At 58.5% G+C, this 17,069-nt stretch overlaps 9 protein-coding genes across 9 annotated transcripts; 6 read left to right on the forward strand and 3 right to left on the reverse strand.

Moving 5' to 3' along the window:
- Nucleotides 1–5: 5 nt before the first annotated feature.
- OT_ostta06g03370 (Protoporphyrinogen oxidase, C-terminal domain) lies at nucleotides 6–1,607 on the forward strand (the record flags this gene model as incomplete). The annotated part of the gene is made up of 1 exon (XM_003079927.1): nucleotides 6–1,607. One exon carries the CDS (start codon nucleotides 6–8, stop codon nucleotides 1,605–1,607), a length of 1,602 nt encoding a protein of 533 aa, XP_003079975.1.
- A 436-nt stretch (nucleotides 1,608–2,043) lies between these two features.
- OT_ostta06g03380 (Putative 5-3 exonuclease) lies at nucleotides 2,044–6,351 on the forward strand (the record flags this gene model as incomplete). The annotated part of the gene is made up of 1 exon (XM_022984070.1): nucleotides 2,044–6,351. One exon carries the CDS (start codon nucleotides 2,044–2,046, stop codon nucleotides 6,349–6,351), a length of 4,308 nt encoding a protein of 1,435 aa, XP_022839266.1.
- A 325-nt stretch (nucleotides 6,352–6,676) lies between these two features.
- On the forward strand, nucleotides 6,677–7,273 carry OT_ostta06g03390 (Photosystem I Ycf4, assembly; the record flags this gene model as incomplete). The annotated part of the gene is made up of 1 exon (XM_003079929.2): nucleotides 6,677–7,273. One exon carries the CDS (start codon nucleotides 6,677–6,679, stop codon nucleotides 7,271–7,273), a length of 597 nt encoding a protein of 198 aa, XP_003079977.2.
- An 87-nt stretch (nucleotides 7,274–7,360) lies between these two features.
- On the forward strand, nucleotides 7,361–8,488 carry OT_ostta06g03400 (Domain of unknown function DUF4477; the record flags this gene model as incomplete). Its single annotated transcript, XM_003079930.1, has 1 exon — nucleotides 7,361–8,488. One exon carries the CDS (start codon nucleotides 7,361–7,363, stop codon nucleotides 8,486–8,488), a length of 1,128 nt encoding a protein of 375 aa, XP_003079978.1.
- An 85-nt stretch (nucleotides 8,489–8,573) lies between these two features.
- Nucleotides 8,574–9,194, reverse strand: OT_ostta06g03410 (unnamed product; the record flags this gene model as incomplete). Its single annotated transcript, XM_003079931.2, has 1 exon — nucleotides 8,574–9,194. The coding sequence occupies one exon, from the start codon at nucleotides 9,192–9,194 to the stop codon at nucleotides 8,574–8,576; it is 621 nt and encodes a 206-aa protein (XP_003079979.2).
- A 158-nt stretch (nucleotides 9,195–9,352) lies between these two features.
- On the reverse strand, nucleotides 9,353–10,582 carry OT_ostta06g03420 (Pseudouridine synthase I, TruA, C-terminal; the record flags this gene model as incomplete). Its single annotated transcript, XM_003079932.1, has 1 exon — nucleotides 9,353–10,582. The coding sequence occupies one exon, from the start codon at nucleotides 10,580–10,582 to the stop codon at nucleotides 9,353–9,355; it is 1,230 nt and encodes a 409-aa protein (XP_003079980.1).
- A 201-nt stretch (nucleotides 10,583–10,783) lies between these two features.
- OT_ostta06g03425 (E2F-associated phosphoprotein) lies at nucleotides 10,784–11,239 on the forward strand (the record flags this gene model as incomplete). Its single annotated transcript, XM_003079933.1, has 1 exon — nucleotides 10,784–11,239. The coding sequence occupies one exon, from the start codon at nucleotides 10,784–10,786 to the stop codon at nucleotides 11,237–11,239; it is 456 nt and encodes a 151-aa protein (XP_003079981.1).
- A 128-nt stretch (nucleotides 11,240–11,367) lies between these two features.
- Nucleotides 11,368–13,005, forward strand: OT_ostta06g03430 (E2F-associated phosphoprotein; the record flags this gene model as incomplete). The annotated part of the gene is made up of 1 exon (XM_003079934.2): nucleotides 11,368–13,005. One exon carries the CDS (start codon nucleotides 11,368–11,370, stop codon nucleotides 13,003–13,005), a length of 1,638 nt encoding a protein of 545 aa, XP_003079982.2.
- Nucleotides 13,006–13,053: 48 nt separating this feature from the next.
- Nucleotides 13,054–16,854, reverse strand: OT_ostta06g03440 (Phospholipid-transporting P-type ATPase,subfamily IV; the record flags this gene model as incomplete). The annotated part of the gene is made up of 1 exon (XM_022984071.1): nucleotides 13,054–16,854. One exon carries the CDS (start codon nucleotides 16,852–16,854, stop codon nucleotides 13,054–13,056), a length of 3,801 nt encoding a protein of 1,266 aa, XP_022839267.1.
- Between the last annotated feature and the right edge of the window lie 215 nt (nucleotides 16,855–17,069).

The following is a 17,069-nucleotide window of genomic DNA, read 5'->3' on the forward strand; positions in this document are numbered from 1 at the left end:
CGCCCATGTCGCGCGCGCAGGTCTCGCTCGCGCCCGCGCGCGTCGCCGATCGGCGCCGCGTCGGGCGCACTCGCGCCGCCCGACGCGCCGTCGCCGTCCGCGCGTCGACGGTGGAACGCGACGTCGTCATCGTCGGCGCGGGCGTCAGTGGTTTGTCCACCGCGTTCACGCTGGCGAAGAAGACGATGCCGAACGCGAGCGTGATGGTGACCGAAGCCAGAGATCGCGTCGGTGGGAACATTACGAGTAAGAGCGATGGCACGTACACGTGGGAGGAGGGGCCGAACTCGTACCAACCTGGGGATGCGATCCTCACGCTGGCGTGCGACGCCGGCATGCGGGACGACATCTTATTGGCCGATCCCGCGAGCAATCGATACGTGCTGTGGGATGGGAAATTGAGAATTTTGCCGCACAGCATCGAGAGTGCGGTTTTGGGGGATTTCTTGACGTGGCCGGGGAAGATTCGAGCCGGTTTGGGGGCGATCGGAATCAGGCCGCCGGCGCCGGGTAAGGAGGAGAGTGTGAAGGAATTCGTGAGCAGAAATCTCGGCACGGAGGCGTTCGAGCGATTGATCGAACCATTTTGCTCGGGGGTGTACGCTGGGGATCCCGCGAGCTTGAGCTCGGTCGCGGCGACGGGGCGAGTGCAGCGACTTGAACCGCTGGGGGGGTCGCTCGTGGTGGGCGCGCTCAAGGCGCAGGCGGAGGCGGCGAAGGCGAAGAAGGAGAGCGGGTTCAAGCGCGATCCTCGACTTCCGGAAGTGAAGGGTCAAACCGTAGGTTCGTTCCGAGGTGGTTTGAAGACATTTCCAGAGGGATTAGCGAAACAACTCGGCGACGACGTCGTCAAGTGCAACTGGAAGCTCGTCAATGTCAACAAGGCTGCCGAGGGCGGGTACACGTGCGAGTACGATACCCCGGAGGGGCGACGAACGGTTATCGCCAAGTGCTTGTTGCTCACCGCTCCGGCGTACGTCACCGCTGAGATCGTCAAGGACATGGCTCCGGCGGCTTCGACGGCGCTCAACAAGTTTTACTACCCTCCGGTGGCGTCCGTGACGGTTTCGTACAAGAAGGACTCGTTCCGTCTTGACGGCACTTCAGCGCTTCCTGAGGGTGGTCTCACTGGTTTCGGTCAGCTCCACCCGCGCTCGCAGGGCATCCGCACGCTCGGCACGATTTACTCGTCCTCGCTTTTCAAGGACGACAAGCGCCAGCCGGATGACGAGTTCATGATCTTGAACTACATCGGTGGCGCCCGAGACGTCGCGATCAAGGACTTGAGCGAAGATGAGCTCGTTCAGCAAGTGCACGAGGACGCGCTCAAGACGATCCTCAAGCCCGGAACGCCCCTTCCCAAGGTTGTCGGCGTCAAGCTGTGGGAGAAGGCCATCCCGCAGTTCAACCTCGGCCATCTCGACGTCTTGGCCGAGGCCGAGAACGCGCTCGAGGCGGCGGCGTGCGGCGAAAAGGATGGTCTCTTTCTGGGCGGTAACTACACTGCCGGCGTCGCTCTCGGTAGATGCGTCGAATTTGGCGTTGAGCAAGCCGACGAGGTCGCCACGTTCCTCAAGTCGGCGAAGAAGCTAACTGCCGCGGTTTAATTTACACAAGATCACTATCGCGCACACATCGCCGCCCCTCGACATAGCGATGCGTTACCCTCGTCTCTCTTCTTCGAACCGCGTTCGATGCATGATCGTCCTCCCGTCACCCTTCGACGCGTTTCGCCCTCACGTCTCGCAGTAACATGTGACTCATCCTAGGGCGAAAAAGTGATCTCGTCAAATTCCCGCGCTCGCGCGGCCAAAACCTCGCCCGTCTCACGAGCGAGCGTACCGAAATCGACGCAAGGGCGACCTCGACCGCGTCTCGCGTCCACCGCTTCCCCGGTCGCGCCTCGATCGTCGTTAACAGCGACAGCGCGTCGGAAGTTTGGTTGATTCCTGAAATCAATCGGCACCGCGTAAAGTTTTAGAATCGCGACGTTCACGCGTCGTTCACGTCTCAGAGTTCGTCGAGAGATCGATCGATCAAGTCATGGGAGTTCCGAAGTTCTTCCGATGGCTCGCCGAGCGATATCCGCTGTTGCAGCAAGAGATCGCCGGGTCGCAGATTCCGAAGATTGATAATCTGTACCTGGACATGAACGGCGTCATTCACAACTGCTCGCACGGCGCTGGCACGGACGTGAACACGCGCATGAGCGAGGATGAGATGATGAGTAAGGTGTTCGCGTACCTGGATCACCTGTTTCGAATGACACGACCGAATAAGCTGCTGTACATGGCGATCGACGGCGTCGCGCCCCGGGCGAAGATGAATCAGCAGAGAAGTCGACGTTTTCGAAGCGCATCCGAGGCGGCGAAAGATCGCGAGGAGGCGCGTCGTCGGGGTGAGCCCGAGCCAGAGGGCGAACCTTTTGATTCGAATTGCATCACCCCTGGGACGGAGTTTATGGCTCGATTGACGGAGCACTTGAAGTTTTACGTGCGCAAGAAGCAGACGGAGGATCCGCTTTGGGCAAAGGTCACCGTCATTCTCTCGGGGCACGAGGTCCGAGGGGAGGGTGAGCACAAGATCATGGAACACATTCGATGGGCGCGTACGCAACCGGGATGGGAGCCGAATCAAACGCACTGTCTGTACGGTCTCGACGCCGACCTCATCATGCTGGCGCTGGTCACCCACGAGCCGCATTTCTGCTTACTTCGCGAGGTGGTCAAGTTCGGCGGCGGCGAGAAGGGACAACCGAGCCGAGAAATCTTATCGAACCCCACCGATGACGGCTTCATCTTGTTGCATATCGGGCTTCTTCGTGAGTACTTGGACCTGGAATTCCGCGAGAAGAACTTGTCGTTTGGGTACGACCTCGAGCGAGTCATTGACGATTTCATCTTGTTATGCATGCTCGTCGGTAACGATTTCTTACCCGCGCTGCCAACTTTGAACATCGCCGAAGGTGCGTTGAACACGCTTTTCAAGGTGTATCACGACACTCTGCCCATGCTGGGTGGATACATCACGGGTGACGAGGGTGGTGGTACTTTCAACGCAGAGCGTCTCGAGAAAATCATGAGCATCATGTCCACTTTTGAGCGCCAGGTGCTGGAGGATCGCGCGCTCGACGTTGAAAAAGAAGAGGAAAAGAAGGCCCGGCGAAACAAACGCTTCGGTGACGGTTCGGCATCCGAGCTCAACGTCGAGGAGAAATTCGACAAGGATATGTCTGAAATGAGTGAAACGGATGGTACGCCACAAGTGTCATCGGATCCGGTGATGATGAACGCCGCCAAACGGGCTATGATTCTCGAGGGGGGAGAGGAGGGTTTGCAAGCTTGGAAGGACCAATACTACAGAGAAAAACTTGGGCTCAAGATGGGTGAAGCTGCGCCTCTGGCGGAGATCCGTCAAGCGTACTTTGATGGCTTGAACTGGGTACTCAGGTACTACTACCGCGGTGTTGCATCTTGGACGTGGTACTATCCGTACCACTACGCCCCGATGGCGAGTGATCTTTGCGCAGGAATGGAAAAGCTCACGTCAGAGTTCGACTATGGTGAGCCTTTTAGACCGTTTGAGCAGCTCATGGCTGTTCAGCCGCCTTCGAGCTCAAAGCTGCTGCCCGAACCTTTCCGTCACTTCATGGAGGATCCGCGATCGCCGCTGGCCGAGTTCTTCCCGGAAGACATCCCGGTTGACTTTGAGGGGAAACGAAACGATTGGGAAGGCGTCGTACTGTTACCTTTCCTGGATGCTGACCGCTTGAAGGCGGCGGTCGCGTCTGTGGAGGATTCGCAACTCACTGCGGGCGAGATTGCTCGCAACAAGCCCGGCCACCTGATTTTCTTCAACCACGCTCCAGGAGGCGCGGGAGACGTTCAGAGTACGCTTCCCAAGTCTTTTGCGGGACTCTTTCCGGCTAAGAGTAAGATGACCATGCGCATGCCTCCGGGAGAGTTCCCTGACGACGTGAAGTGCTTCGGCGGTGAAGACTCCGTGTTTCCGGGCACGAAGATAGGACTCGATAGCCCAAGCGGATTCCCCACGGTCCGCACTCTCCCGGTGTCTGGCGCGTTGAAAAACGCGGGCGTTAAGGTTTTCGGAAACGCGTCGAAGAAGGAATCACTTGTCATTCAGATCGACGGCGTTGATAAGGAGTTAGTGGGTGACTTGACTGGCTCCGGGGCGAGTGACATCGCAGCGGTGTTGTTGAACAAGCGCGTTCAAATCAAGTGGCCGTATCTTCAAGAAGCGCTCGTCGTCGGAGTCTCCGATGCAAAGGAGCGCATCGTACCCGTACCTGGGAAACCGAACGACTTCGCGAGCAAGCCGAATAACAGCTCGGAGTGGGGCGCTGAAATGCAAAAAGTGACCAGCGAGTACTTGGCCAAGTACGGTGTTGCAGCCGGCCGATCGAACGTGGCGCTTCACTGCCGCGCGTGCGAAGGGCTCGTTCGTCACCCCGATGGTTCGCTCCAAAAGCGTTTTGCGAAGACAGAGATGATGGTACCGATTCAGCTCGTCATTGCGAAGCACAACGCTCCATCCTCTCGAATGGAGGAGCGACCGGCGCTCGACGCGGGAGAAGCCGCGGGTGATTTCCAGGAAGGAGACGTTGCTTTGTACCTCGGCCGTTCGTACTTCGGTGCTCTCGCCGTTGTCACTGACGTCTCGCCAAGTGGTTTGGGAGTTTCTCTTCATCCAGTTCCGCTTGATACGGGAGTTTCGCGACGCATTTTGAACGGTGTTGGTCAGAGATACATGTCGGGTGGAGAGATCGCTAGAAAGCTTGGTGTGCACCCGAAAGTGATTGGATGCATCACAGGCGCGGTTTGGGCTCAAGAAAACGCGAAGGCGCCGCGCAGCGAGCGCATAGATATCGGTTTGAACTTGAAGCACAATGGCAAGATGCTCTGCGTCGCCGGCTTTTGCCGACCGACGCAGGGCGATAAACCTGGTTGGGAATACAGCCAAGAGGCGCTTCGCGTCCTGCAGGAGTACAAGCGTGCCCACGCGTGGGTCTTCGCGGCTGTTGAAGACATCGATGACATGCGTGACGGAGTTAACATTGAGGATGTTCTAGCCGACTTGCCTGAATCTGGACGACTGGCAACGTTGAAGGGGACTAAGGCGTGGTTGAAGGCGCACCCTATCGCTCGTCGTCCGCTCGTACCGACTTCGTCGCAAGTTGCGACGGAGGAAGCCGTGCGCGCGCTTGTGGCTACCACAGCCGGAGGTACCAAGGCGGCGAAGGTCGTCGATCTCGAGGGCGTTTCTCCGCTCTTGCTCATGAAGGCCGTCACGGAGGGCTCTGTCGTGGACCTGTACGCCGGTGGCGATTTTGAGCTCGGCGACCGAGTCGTCATGGTGGGCGACAGCGGGCAGCCGTCATTCGGATCGCGCGGCGCGATCGTCGCCATACACTCGTACACGGACGCGCACACTCAAGATTCCAGGGCCGAGTCCGTGGAAGTCTTGTTTGACGAAGACTTTGTCGGCGGGACCGATCTGCACGGCGTCATCTCAAGCAAGCGAGGCGCCATGCTCCCCGTGGCTCAGTTGATCAACCTGTCGCACCCACCGGCGATGCCAAACCTCGGTTCGGCGGCGCCGAAGCTCGTGGTCAAGGACGCCAAGGGTGACTTGAACGCCCCAACGCAATGGAGCGAGCGAGCCCCGAAGATCCAGCGTGAGCCGTCTCCTCAACCACGACTTCCAGAGAATGATTCCAAGGGTTTCGACACAACCAAGGGGGCGGGACGAGGTAAGATGAAGAAACCGACGACTAAGGGCGCTGGATCATCGGATACGAGTGCGGCGTCGCCGGCGCCGATCCCGAGCAGCACGCGGATGATTTCCATGCTGAATAACGCCTCGGTTAAGGCGGCCGAGGCCAAGGCGGCGACGCCTGCGAAGAAGGCACCGTTGAGCATCAAGGAGTTGGAGGCGCAGATGCTTCAGATGATGACGCCGCCGAAACCCGCCAGCACGCCCCCCAAGACGGACGGTGTATCGAAGAAGGCACCGATGAGCATCAAGGAGCTCGAGGCGAAGGTCCTCGCCGAGGCAAAGGGTTCGAAATCCAAGGGCGCGCCTAAACCCAAAGAATCGCCCAACCCTCCGCGGATGCCGCGAACAAAGAAGCCTGTGGACGCTCCATCGCCTGCGCAACAACCGCCCCTTCCGTCGACGCCGGCGCCGGCGCCGACCGAGGTCGCCAGAGCCACCGCCGACAAATCCGCCGACGCTTCTTCCGACGCCCAACCATCCGACGCGGAAAGCGCAAAGCCCCAACCGCGCCGCATGATTCCTCGATTTCTCCTTCGCACCGGAAAATCATCCTAGCTCGACGCTCGATGTACGATGTAAGACGACCGCCGCGTCTTTCCACCGATCCGCCGACGCCGTCGACCCAATCAGGGTCTAGCTTTATCCACACCATCGCTCGACGTCGCCCCCTCGGCACACCTCGCCGTTTTCGCGCCTCGCGCGCGGTTTCGTCATGTTCACCTCCGTCTCCGCGCCCACCAAGGTCGTCCTTCCCGGTCCGCTCCGCGCGCGCGGCGTCAAGCGATGCGCGCGCGCGACGATCGTCTCGCCGTCGACGCCATCGTTCGGGCGCTCTTCTCGCGTCTCCGCGCCGCGCCGCGGCGCGGTGCACACGAAAGCGATGTTCGGCGGCCCCAAAGACTCGGCGGGCGCGACCGAGACGACGCGCTCGAGCACGGACACGGTGATGATCGACCCGGTGACCGGGGCGAAACGCTTCTCGAATTACTTTTGGGCGAGCGTGGTGACGACGGGCGCGTCCGGGTTCTTAATCGCGGGCGCGAGCGCGTACCTGCATCATAACCTGTTGTTTTTCATCGATGCGACGGAAATTAAGTTTTTCCCGCAAGGACTGGTGATGAGCTTTTACGGCGTCGCGGGCGCGTTGTTGGCGACATATCTGTGGTTGACGATTTCCTGGGACGTCGGTTCCGGATACAACGAGTTTAACAAAGACGAGGGCATCATGCGAATCTTCCGATACGGGTTCCCGGGGAAGAACCGGAGGATTAATCTCGTGAGCGATCTCGCGGATGTGCAGGCGGTGAGGGTGGAGATCAGCGAGGGGGTGAACCCGAGACGCGTGGTGTACGTTCGATGCAAGGGCAAGCGAGACATCCCGCTCACGCGCATCGGTCAACCGCTCACGCTCGCGGAGGTGGAGCAGCGCGCGGCCGAGCTCGCAAAATTTTTACAGGTTCCCATCGAGGGACTGTAGTAGTGGAGCTTTTTAATTGTCTTTCATCGCCTTTTATCTAACGTCTTCGTCGTCGCGCGAGCCGCACACTCCGGTGGCGTCTGCGCGATGCCGCCGAATCCCGTCGACTTTCGTCTCGCAAACGCCCCGCTCACGTTCGTGGACGATCTCGCGCGATGCGCGCCGGAACTGCAAAACGTCGTAAACGTCCTCGATCTCCGTGCGCTCCATCTCGAGCGCGCTCTGCTCGAAGACATCAGGAGAAAGTCCAACGCGCAGCACCGCGGGAGCAAACACTTGGACGCGCTGACGCTCGCTCGACGGCTCTCGCGCGACGTCGACGCCTTGGATACGCGTGAGACGTTCGTTCGTCTACTGCGCGACGTCGAGGCGTGCGTGAAGCACGCGCGGTCGCTGGAGGGTGGGGAGACGCGCGAGGCGCCGGCGAGAGCGCGCGCGGACGCGTGCGCGACGGCGGCGCTCGGACTCGCGCGAACGCTCGAAAAGCTCGCGCGGGCGTGCGAAGACGTCGTGGAGGCGTTCGCGGGACAGCTGGGGCGGTCGTATTTCATGCCGTTGGCGCTCACGGCGAGCGCGTGCGCGTCGAGGATACGAATCGAGTGTCACGAGGCGGCGAGCGCGCTCGCGTCGGCGTATAATTGCGCGATGCGCGTGCGAGAAATTTTACCCCCACCGGGGGCGTTCGGGTCAGGGAGCGGGAATGGGGAGGATTCGGGACGAATGCCGCCACGGGAGCTCCGGGTGCTGATCAAAGAGGACGGGAGCGTGCGGCTCGTCGCGGTTGGCGATGAAGTCGGCGCGCTGGACGACGCGCTCGATCGCGCTTGGGCAAACGCCATCGTGCGCGATAATCCCTCGGCGGAACCATTGACGGTGGATGTGGGTGATGATGACCTGAGTGACCTCGGAGTGCGCGTGGATCGGGCGGATGCGAGCGATAGAGACGTCGTCGTCGTGGCGAAGCAATCGCAAATACCGCGCGCAAAGGCGCTCAAGTATGATCGAGCGGTGAGCGCTTCGTCCGCGCTCGGTGCGTTTCCGAGCGACAGTGCGAACCCATTCGCGTCAAAGAAGCGGCGGCGGAAGAAGAAGGACGGGGCGAACCAGGACGACACCGCCAAGGGAGCCAAGAAGAAGCCGAAACAACTCGAGCCGCCGAAGTCAAAGGAAGAGGCGCTCGAACGCCTGCGCAGCATCGGGTCTTTCGCGTGGTGACGATATAGAATTGATAGGTTACATATAGTGGACGAAGACGTCGTGTATCGATACTGCCGTGTAAAATGATGTAAAACGACTCCCATCATGGACCCATCAAGGTCAATATCTGATCGGTGAACGCTCTCCATCCCTCTTGGCCGACGTCTCGAGCCAATCGTCGATCGTCCCACATCACCGCGAACGCCATGGTGAGCCAAAACAACACCCAAAGCGCCGCGATCGCGCCGCACGCGCGCACGAACGCATTGGAGACCGCCGACAGCACGGTCGCGGCGTCGCGCGCCAGTCTCGTCGAAGACGCCTTCTTCCCACCCGTCGCGCTCGCCTCGAACGCCTCGTTCGTGCGCGTCGACCACGCGGCGGTCTCCTTCATCGCACTATCCCCTACCCATCGCGACGTATCGAACGCCCGTCGCATGTCCGCGACCGCGCGCTCGCACGCCTCGACGCGTTCCTCGCACGCGCGCGCGCGCGCCGCGCCGCTCGCCTCTGCGCGCGCCGTCGCCCTCCGCGCCTCCCTCGCGCTCTCCGTCGCCCTTCGCGCGTCCGCCAACGCGGCGTCTCGCACGTTTAATAACCGCGTGCTGAACGTCTCCAGCGCGTCGTCCAACGTCCGCGTCGTCCGCGCATCCAAATCGGGTCGCGTCGTCGAATCATCACCCGTCGTCGTCGTCGCCGCGCCCTCGGCGTCGCGCGCCGTCATCGCGTCCGTCGCGCGCGGGGTCGTCGACGCCGCGTCCGTCGCGAAGTGCGCGTCTCGCGGTCGCGCGTCTCGGAAAAAGCGACGGTTCGTCTCCCTCGGCCCGTCCGAGGACACACAGAGAACTGGGCACGGTGCCCGGATCGGGCGGACGGCGACCGCTACGACTCGGCCCGTGCGCCGTACGACGCGCCGGCGAGGACGAGACCGAGCGCGGGCGCGGGTGGGGCGGCGAGTCGACGGTCTCGCGCGCGGGCGATGCGAAGTAAGACGTCGTCCGAGCTGGGAGGACCGGCGGCTTCGCGCGCCGCGGTGGCGACGAGACATCGCGCGAGCTTGCGTAAGAAGCGATCAGCCTCGAGCTCGATGACGACGACGTCGAGGTCTTCGGCGGCGGCGGAATCTGAGACGGTGATGTCGACGTCTCGACGGGAGCGGCGGATCCCGGCGTGGGTGTCAGGGTCGTCCAACGCGACGCGCGGGAGACGCGCGTCGAACGCGCGAGCGACGGAGAAGTTCACCTCAGAGGAGCGCCCGGGTGGAGTTCCTCGCGCGAATGCGTGCATGTCGATGGGGCCGTCGACCTCGGCGAGTGGCTGGAGGATACGATTCATCGTCGCGCCGTCCAAATGCGCGCACGGGGTTCGTTCCTCGCCGAATTTTTGCGTTTTCGGCAAGACGTACACGTATCTTCGGCGAAAAGCGCTGAACGTTGCGTGAAAAGAGGACGGAACCTCCCTGATTTCGGATACTCGCAACACGCCGGCTTTTCCCGGCGCGCTCTCTTCGTTCACCAACCGCTCGATGCGCTCCGATGTTACCTCTGGATGACGCGTCCAAAACGAGACGCACGACGCGCCGGCTGACACTCCTCGATCCGTCCTTCCAGAACTCGGCGTCGGTCGACCCTTATCCGTAATGTCGCGCAGCGCCCACTGTAAAGATGCACTCACCGACGCCTCTCCGAACGCCCACTCCTTCTCTCCGTCGACGTCGGCGTTCCACGCGTACCCCGCAAACGCGACTCCGCGATAGGCGCATCGAAACGCAAACGTCCTCCGACCCGGTCTTCGCGCGTGCCTCGACGACGTCTCACCCGTACCAACCGGCACCCCATCGATGGAACACGGTCGTAAACTACTGTTTAAATCGCCCACGCACGTCTCACCTCGCACTAACGCTCGATGAAACGCGTCGACGCTTCCCCACGCGCGGTCGTCTAAAAATTTTGACTGCTGCACCGGATCCCACCTCCGAACGTTCGCGTCCCGTCCAGCCTCGCACGCGTGTCGTCCGCACGGTGACGTCGCGCGTAAAGTTTGCGTGACGTGTCGCGGGACGAAATCCTCCGTGATCGCCCCTCGATCGTCCTCGACGTCGTCGCTCGACATGTTCCTACGAAGCAGTCGCGTGGACGTTTTCACCGTCTCCCGCGCCGCGAGCGCGCGCGCGCGCGCGCGCACGCCCGCGGACGGTACCTTGTACCCTCTGTTCGCGATCGGTCGCTCGATGCGACGTCGCGAGACGTCGCGCGGGGTAATGCGCGCGTCGCCGCCACTTGGGGACGCTCTTGGAAAAGTGCACATTTCTCAATGTCGACGCTGGCGCGCGCCGAGAGCGCGTCGACGCCGGACGAAGACGTCCCGATGACGTCATCGAGTGTGTCTGGATCCGCCGCCGTGGGCGCGTACGAGGCCCGGGAGCTGTACGACGCGAACGCGGACGCGCGAGAAGCGAAGGCGTTCAGACGCGCGCTCGGTCTCGACGCCGTGGGCGACGACGCGCGCACGGACGCGGTGCTGTCGTGCGTCGGATGCTTTGCAACGATATGTGCGCTGTGTCAAAAGCACGAGCGGCACGAGCAGTACCGAGCGGTGTTCGCGGCGGGGGTGCGGACGGAGACGGAGGTTGCGTGGCGGCCGAGCGAGGCGACGGACGCGAACGAGCGGTATCGAGAGGTGAAGTGCGAGGAGTGCGGGACCACGGTGGGAGTGATGGACGACGACGACGTCTACCACTTTTTTAACGTGCTCGCGAGCGCTGGATGAGCGACGGGGTAAGGTGGTGATTGGGAGTCGTTTGGTAGTTGAGCGTCGTGTCGGTTATTTTGGACTCTCGGGGCGGCGGTGAGGGGAGAGACCGTGACGTGCGGTGCTTTTCGTCGTGATTTTCGGACATGCGACGACACGAGACTCGTCGCGGCGGATGGAACCGCGCGGAGGCGGCGCCGGCGACTTGGGAGGAGGACAAGTGTCGTGAGGAGGACGAGGCGCGGTCAAAACCGTTGACTGACGGCATAGGAGAATGTGAGAGAGTGAAATATCGGGCGATCCCGAGCGCACCGCGGCTCATTGATATCGCGTGGGATTGGTTCACGATACAAGCTTGCATTGTCGCAGGCTTGATCGTGCTGACCGGTTATTTCACCTTTATATCCACGGCGACATGGAGAAAGTGCACGGCCGCACTCGACGTGGAGTTCCGGGACTCAGCGGGCAGAGAGGAAGTTGTGCGCTCGTTCCTTCGATGTACGTTCGGACGCGAACGTGGAAGAGGGTACGTACCTTGGCGGATGGAAGACTTCTCTGTGCTCTTCGTGAGAATATCCACCTTGGGGTATTTTGGTGAGGTGATATTTCATCAACAGAGCGCCTGGCACGCGTCGAAGCATCGGAAATGGAGAACCAAGCTCGCCATCAACTCGTTCGCGGCTTATTACGTGGTTTACTTTGTCATGATTGCAATTTTGGGGTATCATTCGCGATACTCGCAGGCGGTATGCATGTCATGCTTCGGTGCACTCTTTTACTGCGGAGCGACGTCCAAGGAGTTTTGGTCGACGAAAGGCTTCAGTTGGATCTACACGTACGTCATCTTGATGGCAATAATCGGTAAAGCGGTGGTTGAGATATTTATCATCATTGCGGCCGATCCGGGTGTGAGTCCGATGCTCAAGCTCGGCGTGAGATTCGTGTTAGACCCGTTATTTTGGGAATTCGTTCGCGCCGTCGAGCGTCACTACGCCAGACTGAATCCATCGCCAGGACCGTGTCTTCAACTACCGTATTTCGTTTCCTTCACGCTTCAGCAGGCGTTCTTCTCGAGATATATCATGTTCCTCCTCTCCGCAGGTGGCGCAGTGAAAAGCATGGCCACCGTTCAAGCCGTTTTGTCGCTGCACGAGCTCATGGTCAACCTTGTCCAGAAGGACCGCGACGTGCACCTTGTGAAACTATTTCTGGGTAGGCAATCCGCCGAGGCGATTCTCATCTCTCGGAAGCAACACGATATAGTCGCATTGAATTCGATAGTCTCATCGTTCGCTGAGATCTGCGCTGTCATCGTCATTTCACTGTATCTGTACGTTTTTCGAATGGCGACGGAGGGTAACGAAAACATCGTCAACTTGAGGGCATATGGCGTTCAGGCGATCAATTTGATCGCCATAGAAGTGGTGCTGTCGTTTTTCGTCATGTATGTGCAGCAGCGTTTTCACGGCATACGGCATGGCGACGTCTTCCCGAGCGGGGACTTCATGCGTAGAGGACGCTGGTTCATCGTGAGCTACAGATTTGTTGTCTTCATGTGGATCACCGTCATGATGGCGCACAAAATCACCATTTATCTCGTTGGTTCTCAGTTTCACAAGTATCTTTGTCCTCGAATCAACGATGACGGGAACGTGTACTCGTACCAGTGCACGACTGAAGACCTGAAGCTTGCACCGGGTGGATTCTACTTGAACTCGAACGCGTTCCTGGTACAGATGTACGACTACCCCGTGGCGAATCTCGAGAATGACGCGCGCTCGTGAGCCAAATTTGTGATATAGATTACAAGCTTAGCGCAGTGATCGCTATAATCATCGTTTGCCTTTGGCGCGATCCTTTGTCTCAACAGCGCTTCGATCGGTTTCAGAAGATTCAGCTATCGGTGACACCACTTCTCTGCTCACTTCACGCGAGTGGCCGATGGATAACGATTTTCGGCCATCGATAGAACCTCGCGCGGCCGGGATCTCGGGGATATCAGGTTGTTTACCCCAGACGTCTGCGAAAGACAGTTGTCGTCTGTGCCTCGGCTTGACTATGTCCTCCGACTTGATCGGTGTGATTCCTAAATTCTCAATGACGACGCCCTTAAGTGTGCCTACCCGACGCGGAGAAGAGAACTCAACATCCAACTTTTGACCGGGTTCTTTCCCTTCCTTCTCGCTGACGTCTCCGTGAAGGCGTTTTCTTGCCAAATCTCTATCTTGTACTGCGTCGACCAAAGTCGGTTTGAAGAAGCGATAGATACAGATGACATACATGTACGGCATCAATGCCAACGCAGCTCCGGGCCAGAAACCCACCCAATACTTGGCCACCTGAGACGTGATGGGCAAGAAAGTCTTCCAGCTGTACGTCGAGTAAAACACTTCGGTTTCACTCAGGGCTATGTTTAGGAGCCACCACAACAAAATCGACCCCCAAACGACGACGTGATGTAAAATTGTCCAAAAGTTGCTTATCAATGCGAGTTGCAAGTTGAGAGCGATGAGAACGGACGTGTACAACGTGGTGCCAACTTCCCATAGACCGAACGGTCTGCCATCCTTAGAGTCCGCCTCGCCCGTGTGGATACCGTAAAAGACTGTTAAGAAGCAAACTACACCGACATACATACCATACACAAACCAAAGCAGTCTACGCCGTGACGTGAACTGCGTGTTCGCTTGAGTTTCTCGGTACAGCTGCGGGATCTGCAAAGAACTCTGAGGCTTCACATCTTGGTCCAGGACGCCCAAGACCAAAACTGGGAAGTTCGTGAAGAAAATGTTGAACGATGACATCAGCCAATCGTTGTAAACAGTCTGTCCGCTAGCGTTTGTATGCATGTTGTACATGAAAATGGTAACGCCAAAGGCAACGTTCTTGAAGAAGAAGTACGTCACCATGCGAGCAATTCGTTTGTAGTTGTACCGACCATGAAGGAGAATCAAGCGCTCTAAGTAACGGAACTGGGCGAACGCGAAGTCCGAGGCCATGGTAGCTTGCATGCCTTCCTGGCCGCTGATGCCTACGCCGATGTGCGCCGCCTGAATCATTCCAACGTCATTAGCACCGTCACCGATGGCTAACGTGATGCGGCCAGAGTCTCTGACGAGCTGCGTGACGAGCGCTTTCTGCAAAGGGGATACACGACAACATATCACTGCGCTGCACTTTGTTCCTAGAGACAAAAATGCTCCCGCGAGTTCCTCTTTCAGCGCGAGAGTTAGCGATCGACCATCAATCACCATGCCCACTTCAGCGTTCATCATCAGGGCAGCCTCTGCGTCAACTAGGCCAGCTTCGATTTGATGTTTCACCGACGCCATCGCGAGGTGTTCGAACTCGTCGCTATCGATGTCTCCTTCGTTCTCTGATTTCACCAGGTCCTCAACATTGATTATTCGAAGCTTCATCTGCGGTGTGATCAGCGAGCAAGCCTGGCCGATGTTTATCGCCGTATCTTGCTTATCGCCGGTAAGCACCCACACGGCAATGTTAGCCTTCATAAGTTGCTCGATGGTGCGCGGGACACCCTCCTGCAACTTGTCTTCGATCGCAGTCGCGCCCAAGAGAGTGAGATCGGTTTCAATGAGCTCTGCGACTTCTTCAAGCTTTTCGGCTCTGTTTGACAGAGCCTGACTGGCCTCAACAAACTGTTTGTTCCACTTGTTGTATTCACCCTCATTGAGTTCCTTGGACGCTAGGCAAAGCGTGCGTAAACCGCATTTCGCCCAATCATCCATGTGTTCTTGCGTCGTCGCTCTGAAAGCATTGTCCTCTGGTTTCATGCGCTGATAAATGACGCTATCGGCACCTTTCGTGTACATCATAAGCTTTCCATCTCGCGAGTTTCGCACGATAACGCTCATGCGCTTGCGCGCAGAGGAAAATTCGAGCACATTCAAGATTTTGTACTCGACGTCCATTTTAGCGGGATTTCCGTTCTCGAACGCCTCTTCTACCACCGTGATCGTCGTCGCAGTCCTCTTCTTGAAAAAGAAGCCAAACTGTTTCGCCGCTACAACGAACGCGAGTTCGTCTGGACTCTCTGCTTGGTACACGATCTCGTTAGGAGTCGGTTCTCCTTCTGGGACCACCGTCTGGCAAACAGCAAGAACACGGAAAAAATCTCGAGTAATGTGGGCGTCTGGGCGTTTGTGCCACTCACCGCGCTCCAGTCTCGGATCTCTGAAGTTGAAAGATGGTTCAATTGGATCCATCTTCTTTGGAGCCGGTTCACCTCTTCGCTGAAGGATGGCTCGCTCAATCTCGGTTACACCTTCACCGTAAGACACGCCGGCGATCGAGCACTTGAAGAACTCCATGCTGTTGCATGTCAACGTCCCAGTTTTATCGCTCAGCACGGTGTGAATCATACCGAGCTCTTCATTGAGGTTCGTGGTGCGGCACAGCGCCGGTGTGTCCGTTGGCTCGTGATACATCGCTCGGTCCTTGTTCAGGAAAACAAATCCTTGCACGACCTTAACAAGTTCGAGAGAAACGTACAGCGAGATTGGGATGAGGTAACCATAGAGTACGTAGGACGTGAAGAAGGAAATGACTCCCACGAGCGGCTTATTATCCGGGTTGAACGTCACATCTTGTTGGTTCACGACCAGGTACCAGTGGTCTGCCGCTTGGTTGCCGATCCATGACGAACAGTATATCGCCGATACAGTGCTCATCGCGACAAGCGCGATGAGCATGGTGATAACGATGACATCCATTTGTTTCTCAAGGTACGAACGCTTAGATGGGGCGTCGCTGGAGTTCTGCATCACCTTTGTATCATGACCGGTGTACGCTGCGATACCGACGACCCACTCAGTGTTTCGAAGGCTCGAACCTCTCAAAAGAACGTTATTTGGATTGAGGGCGACTTTTTTAGCGTCTCCGCTGGTCACAGAGCTGCTAAGAGTGGTAACGCCCGTGAAGGTGTACAGAGAGTTGTTCGGTAGATCGCACTCGACGGTCGTCTCACTATCAGCGCACATCTTCACAAACGCCTCTCGCTCAAACTTCAGACCTTCCACGTCGACGGAACGCTTCGTCTTGAGGTTCGTTTCACCGTCTAAATTTTTCGTCTCGACATAGCACGAGTTCTCCTCTAGAGAGCTATCGAGCATGATGAGATCGCAGGGAAAGAACTGGTCGCGGACAACTCGCACGATGTTACCCGCCTGCAATTCTCTCCATTCGCACTTCTCGAACGACGTTCCGTTAAATCTTTCCGTAGGCGACGTATTCTGCTGTCGATCTTGCACGTGTCTCTTATAATCCTCAATCGCCTCCTTGATGAGCGAGAGTCCGATCACGAGCGCCAACGGCGTCCAAGTGGTGTACGGCTTGATCGGCGAAACCGTTTCAAACACAGAGATGATCGCCACCGACAAGAAATACAAGTTCGCCACTCGACGAAACTGCTCGTACAACCCCTTCGGCACGAAAGTCACGGCGTTGTATTTCCCGGTACTGATCGCGTTTCCTCGGATTCGTCCATTCCGCCCGCCGTGTTCAACCTTCGGCGCATTCGGTTGCCCGGCGCCCACGACTAAGTGCCGCGTCTTCGGCGCTTTATCTCGTCGCGACTTCGCCCTGGCGCTCAACGGGCGTTCGATCGGTGCCATATCTCTCGACCCTTTCGCGCGCGCCGTTTGACCGCCCGTGAGCCACGAAGACGACGCGTGAACGCACGAATAGAAACGAAATTCACGATCGTTCGTTCAACCGATCGCGCGTTCGATCGCGCGCGCGCGCTCGACGTTTTCGTCCGTGCGCCGTCCGTATCGCTCGGTCGACGTCGACGCAATCGTTCGCGCGCGTCGACGCGCTCGAAGGCGCG

The sequence above is a fragment of the Ostreococcus tauri genome, assembly GCF_000214015.3.
Source record: "Ostreococcus tauri WGS project CAID00000000 data, contig chromosome 06, whole genome shotgun sequence".
Taxonomy (NCBI): Eukaryota; Viridiplantae; Chlorophyta; class Mamiellophyceae; order Mamiellales; family Bathycoccaceae; genus Ostreococcus; species Ostreococcus tauri.